Below are 5,807 nucleotides of genomic sequence, written 5' to 3'. Positions count from 1 at the left end.
AGCAACAGTTTCATTGCCAGTCTAATGCAAAATTAAAAGAACAAAAATGTCATGTACCAAACATGCAAATGCCATGAAACGGAACAACTCCATGTATTTATTTGTAATTGGTCTATTTAAATAAAAGGTCGACCAGAAAATTAACAAACACTTTGAATTGGTTTCCATCAATTTCATTCAGTGAACCTTTTTTTTTCCAATAGGGATCACAGTGACGTTCAAATATGAATAACACAGTTCTCGCACCGCTCACTGTGGGTTTAGAAGTTGACAGTGACATTTGTGTATGCATCGCAATATATTATTTTATACAGAAGAAATTTATCGTTAAATATAGAGTCAAAACTCTTTTGCGTCGACTCCAGTATAGTTTTTTTTCAAGCAATAAAAATACAGGCAAAAATGTCTGAGGGTGAAGCATCAACATCATATGGTAAATATAAGAATTTATTGAGAGAAGAAGAGAAAATTAAGAACATTTTCTGTTTGATGAACAGAGCGTAAATACGTCAAACCGGTGCCATCTGTCGAATCGATGCGGGATATGGCTCTTTGGAAGAAATCAAACGCTTATTATGATATCATTAGTTTCATCAGCATGATAAATGAGGCAGTTCAAGGAAAGAAATTGAGCACAAAATTGATACCGTCACCAATTGCAGATAATTTACTACATATCTTCGATGCTTTGAATAAAATGATAGATGAAACACCACAAACACTCGGCAACCAAGCCTATCGTGATTGGTTTGAAAAGATGAGAAGTGACTCAACGGAATTACTAAAAAAAGAATTACCAGTGATACCTCATCATGCACTCATTGAAGTCAGCAAATATTTTATTGAATCATTTGGTAATGCGACACGAATTGACTATGGACCCAGTCATGAATTGGCATTCATCATGTTTTTGTGTGCACTTTATAAAATCCATGTATTGGACGAAAGTGATAATTTATGTGTTGGATTGAAAATATTCAATGCATATTTACAAGTTGTACGTCGATTGCAGTTAACATATAGCATGGAAACCGCTGGTAGTCATGGTGTTTCAAGCATGTATGACGATCAATACTTACCATTTATTTGGGGAAGCGCTCAGCTTTGTGCAAAGGAACCGTTCGAACCAAATCGTTCGCTTGAAACCAATGTCATCAGGCGATTCAAAAATGAATACTACGTCATTGGATGTATTGATCACTTTCGACAGGTTGAGCCACGCAAAATGTGCTTAAAAATTTCGTTGAATTCGATTCATGGAATTTTAATTTTTATTTCATAAACAGGTGAATACTGATAGTTTTGCCGAATATTCAAATCCGTTGTGGAGCACAAGCAGCGTTTATTCGTGGGTAAAAATAAATTCCATTCTCATCGAGAATTATGAAAAAGAGGTAAATGATGGAATATTACACAGTTATTTTGCATAAAACATTTTTAGACATAGTTTACGATTTTTATTTCAAGCAAATTGAGTCAATTGAATTCCAATTTGTTAACCTAGAAAAAATAAAATGAAAACGAATCCTTTCTCTATCGCAGTTGCTTGCAGAATTCCCTGTGATTCAACATGTGCTGTTCGGATCAATTTTAGAATTGAAGGAAATTTCAGTGATCGATCAAATCAAAAAAATGAAAATCGAAATGAAAAACGAAATGAAAAACGAAATCAAAGGGATGCATCAGCAACTCAACAAACCGACAACGATTTGGGAAATGATTTCATCTCAATTGGTATGGCTCTTCAGCCTGGTATGTTCTGGATGGTTTTCAAACCATACAGCGCTTATTCTTTGGTTTGCATGGTGTTTCAACTTTGCCAAATCTTCTTCGAACAACTTATCAATACTCTCATTGACCAAATCTTCATTATAACGCAAGGAATCTGTATCATTGTACCATCTCCAATTTTGACCAGACTTATCACCGTGGACTCCACCTAACACATATACGTCGTGTCGCCGTTGTTGATTGACTATTTCGGTGACAGCTGTCATAATTTGATCTTCGCTTACTGGTGTATCAAATGTATATATATATTGACCTTTTCGTGGCTTTTTATACAATTTATATGACATTTTAAGCCTTATTTAACGTGCCGAAATAAGAGAGCGTTACCGTTTGACAGGTTCTGTTGAATCAAAATTGTCGGAAAATAATGAAACACTTGGTTCGCGTGAAATTATAAACTATGAAAATCCTTGAAAGCGACCCCAAAAACCTCCCGAAATGAAGTTTTTGATGAGAACTTAGAAAAAAAAAATCACTCAAAATTTCAAAAAAATCGATTAAATTCGATAAAATGACTATTTTTGAACCAAAACTAGGAATCTAGGTATTCAATATGTCAGAAATTTTCTTATCTTTTCATTTACTAAAACCAAATCATACCTTTTCTTGGAAAATTACCATTCGGAAATATACCCAATACTTTAGTGCTAACTCCGGCTATGAAACTCGGTTTACAAAAAAAATCGTTTATCGGTCAATTTAATCGTTTCATGTGAAAATATCCATGAATACAAGGAAAAAATTCTTCTACGCCAAAGATTTTGAATTGTGTATTCATCGTTTAAAATGGAGTACAAAATTCTTAGAAAAACCGAAAAAATTCAATAGCTTGACTAAGAATTTACCAAAAAGTACGATGTAGGTATCAGAAATGTTGGAAAATTTGTTGTCTTTTTAAACATAATGGAATTTTGTCAATTATTGAGAAAAAAAAATTCTGAAATATTTTTCCAAATATTTTTCCCCCCTTGGAAATAGATTTCGGAAAAAAAAATTCTCCATGCCGCCGTTTATAGAGAGGAGATAAACAACTAGTGTCTGAGGCAAAGTTGAAGATCTACGTAATACAAAAGCAGCTATGTTCTAAAAAATACTAAAATGTTCTAAATGTGTACTAAATCCTTTAAAGCGGTTTTTTTCCTACTAAAACGGATAGAATACTACTCCTCACCCGACAAATGTTAATGCTTGATTGTGGGGCAAAAGTTCTTTAAGAATAGATGTATTACATTTCACCCTGTGAAACCTCACACCGCTGAAAAATAAATACTTCAAAGAAAATAGTTTCCGTGAGCCCCAACAAAGTGAGTCGTGCAACTTACCACTTTGTGATGTAGCGACGTCGGCGGTGGCAGTGGAAATCAAATAAAAAACTTTACTAAAGTCAATGCTCGTGCCGAAAGCGAACACAAAACAGCTGATATCAATTTAAAAAAAAATCATTTCGGAGCGATGTATAACCTAGTTAGATGAATGCAAAATAGGCGAATTAAAATCGCTTCGGAATGATTTTTAAAATTGATATTAGCTGTTTTGTGTTCGCTTTCGGCACGAGCATTGACTTTAGTAAAGTTTTTTATTTGATACAATAAACAAGAAAAAGCAAGTAATCAATATGCGATTATTGGCAATTTGATGGTGTGTACATAATTTATTTCATCATTATTTGAGTGGAAATCATAGTTCGTTAAAATCATTTCCAAATGGATTTTTGTCAACAGCAATTTGATTTTCTTTTTCATTCAGCGCTCACAATTTGCAAACGCTGTCAACAAATCATATATTTTTATATCTCTCCACTTCGCTCCCACATACACAGTAATTAAATTTAAAGTCGGTTATGATTTCTTCAGTAGTCGATGTTGATCGATGAAGAAACCGGAGACGGCCACACGTTTTTTTGTCAAGAGACAAAGGATTAAAAACTATTTTTTGGCGCATTGATTAGCGATTTAAGATGTTGTGCACTTATTTGTCGTAAGTGCATCTGTTTTAAATTAAATAAAAAATATGAGCATAAAATTCAAATTCACCATAATTTGTTTCATCACTCAAAAAGTATTTAGACAAAAAAGCAGATTAGTAGCTCTACATTTCATGTAGTGCTAAAAAAGTCGATTTATAATTGGTTAATTTGGGTAATTTTTCGAATTTGCCACTGGGCTGCGAATACTTTCAATCGACCAACTCCACCACCTTCACCCAAATAAAAGCTTGGCTCTAGTCGTTTGCAATGTAAATTTACCGAAAAATATTATTTGATGATGAATTTTCTAAATTTATAGACAGTCGGTTTTTTTGTAATTTTATATGATTTTAAATGATTTTGCGGTGGAAATAGACTTCGAAGAGAGCTTATATTTTGAAATTGTTTATTTATTTCCATGCAGAATATATTTTAATTATAATTTGAATAAATTTTGGTTTACATTTTTACCTAAAAAGTGGATGCAATAAATCATAAATCGGCTTCCCATAGAGCTATCGGAAAAGAAATTCACTTTGATTTTTTCACATCATAAACGATGAAAATCGTTCTTATTTTTGTTTATTTATTTAGTTTAGAATGTTTTCTTATGGATTCACTCCAATTTCGAGAATTTGGAACATTTTGTCCAAAAGTATTCGGCCAAGCCACATAAATTCAATTTTTACGCAGAATGCTGCATAAGAAAGGCACTAGTTTCAAATAAAAAAGATAAATTATTAACATTTCTCGCGATTTCATGTCATTTCTCAAACTGACTCCTATATATCGGACATGATGTGATGATTATGCATGTGTTTATGCGTGTGCCAAGTGCTTGTCACTGATTGGAAACGTCCTTAAACTGAATGCGCAAACTAATGTCATCATCTATTAGTCAATCGAAGTGGAAATCATTGCATAGTACCCACAGAAATGAATGTGTCATGAACAATGTATCCGAATTGAACGAATTCTTATATTTTTTTTATCATTTTCTTATTTTCCAGAGATGGACAACAATTTCAAACAAGGTTTCGAAACTTATTTCTGGAAGCAAACATTAGAAACCAAACCATACAAAGGTTTTTATCAAAGGTTAAATATTTATATAAATTTTGGTACATATATTTAATTCGATTAATTTAACCTTCGTCTGCTCCTCAAAAGAAAATTACGTCAAATATTGATATGTATGTGTTTTCTTCAGATACTAGCGTAAATAAATCAATAACCGCTCAGCTTCTGGAAAATGTCGATGGCACCATTGCCAATGCATTGGATCTTTTGCAACCACATGCAGAAAAATGGACGAATTTTTTTCAATATTTTTTTCTTTACTTTTTTCGTATTTTATCACATATACTATGCAAAGCTTTGCAATTACTTTATTATCTATGCATAGATTTGTGGATTGTAGAATGTATTCAAAGGTGTTGGGAATCCTGTGAATAATATAGAGTTTATCAATAAAATAGTATATCCGCAGAAAAAAATTCATTTGTTTTTGTTTGTTACATGTGTTCTTTTTTTCTGCTGATTATTAACTCTATTTAATGCAATAAGCACACGTGGAAGAGTGTCCATCGCGTGAGAATTTCGATCGATATGTGTACAGCGTGAGCAACGGTAATGGACCAAAGGTACCACCTGTTGAACCGACAACACGACCAAAACCACCGCCACCGAAAAACGATGACGATGAAGATTGGGATCATGTAAGTGAATGCGATCTTTGTTTTTGTTCAATCCTTGGAAATGGCATGAACATCATATTGAAATAAAAGCAATCATTCTGTGGTTGTTGCCGTTTGAAAAATGGCTTGAATTTGCATTAAAGTTTTCATTTCATTTTACAGTACAATACGCCAACGTACGATCCACAAAAATACGTAATGAATGCGAAGGTTCTGCGCACACCAGGCTTGATGACACAATCCGAACGCCGCAAGTTTGCCGATGCCGAGCGCAAGCGGTTAAGCCAAATCGATCGTCGCCAGTAATGTATCAACTTGCTAGAGGTAATTAGAATGAGATTATAGTGTAAAAG

General features: G+C 33.4%; 2 protein-coding genes across 8 annotated transcripts; both read left to right on the top strand.

The window, feature by feature from the left end:
• Positions 1-273: 273 nt before the first annotated feature.
• Positions 274-5,253, top strand: LOC129580008 (serine/threonine-protein phosphatase 2A activator-like). 7 transcript variants are annotated; one of them, XR_008689314.1, is made up of 6 exons: positions 274-433; positions 498-1,210; positions 1,287-1,394; positions 1,543-1,752; positions 4,768-4,878; positions 4,968-5,253. XR_008689314.1 is itself a non-coding variant. In XM_055470203.1 (6 exons), exons 1-5 carry the CDS (start codon positions 403-405, stop codon positions 4,822-4,824), a joined length of 1,101 nt encoding a protein of 366 aa, XP_055326178.1. In that variant the 5' UTR covers positions 274-402; the 3' UTR covers positions 4,825-4,842; positions 4,968-5,253. The 7 variants fall into 7 exon arrangements, 4 of the variants coding, with proteins under 4 accessions (XP_055326178.1, XP_055326177.1, XP_055326175.1 ...); XR_008689315.1 differs by lacking the exon at positions 4,968-5,253 and adding an exon at positions 1,882-2,028 and having other exon boundaries at positions 4,768-4,841; XM_055470203.1 differs by having other exon boundaries at positions 1,543-1,734; positions 4,768-4,842.
• LOC129580009 (uncharacterized) lies at positions 5,125-5,756 on the top strand (the record flags this gene model as incomplete). The annotated part of the gene is made up of 3 exons (XM_055470204.1): positions 5,125-5,173; positions 5,324-5,475; positions 5,617-5,756. Coding segments are annotated over exons 1-3 (341 nt in total), but the record flags the coding sequence as incomplete, so codon positions are not given.
• Positions 5,757-5,807: the final 51 nt, after the last annotated feature.

The sequence above is a fragment of the Sitodiplosis mosellana genome, unplaced genomic scaffold, assembly GCF_009176505.1.
Source record: "Sitodiplosis mosellana isolate CC-2019 unplaced genomic scaffold, AAFC_SMos_1.0 Smas_scaffold_6887, whole genome shotgun sequence".
In the NCBI taxonomy this organism is placed as follows: Eukaryota; Metazoa; Arthropoda; class Insecta; order Diptera; family Cecidomyiidae; genus Sitodiplosis; species Sitodiplosis mosellana.
The sequence above is the reverse complement of the archived record's forward strand: the minus strand, read 5'-3'. Positions and strand labels throughout refer to the sequence as shown.

Excerpts from the sequence above, each read along its gene's own strand:
- LOC129580008 (XM_055470200.1), top strand. The coding sequence starts at position 403 with ATGTCTGAGGGTGAAGCATCAACATCATATG. Across the intron at positions 1,211-1,286 it reads GTATTGATCACTTTCGACAG|GTGAATACTGATAGTTTTGC; the intron begins GTTGAGCCACGC and ends TTTCATAAACAG. Across the intron at positions 1,753-4,767 it reads TGGTATGGCTCTTCAGCCTG|AGATGGACAACAATTTCAAA; the intron begins GTATGTTCTGGA and ends CTTATTTTCCAG.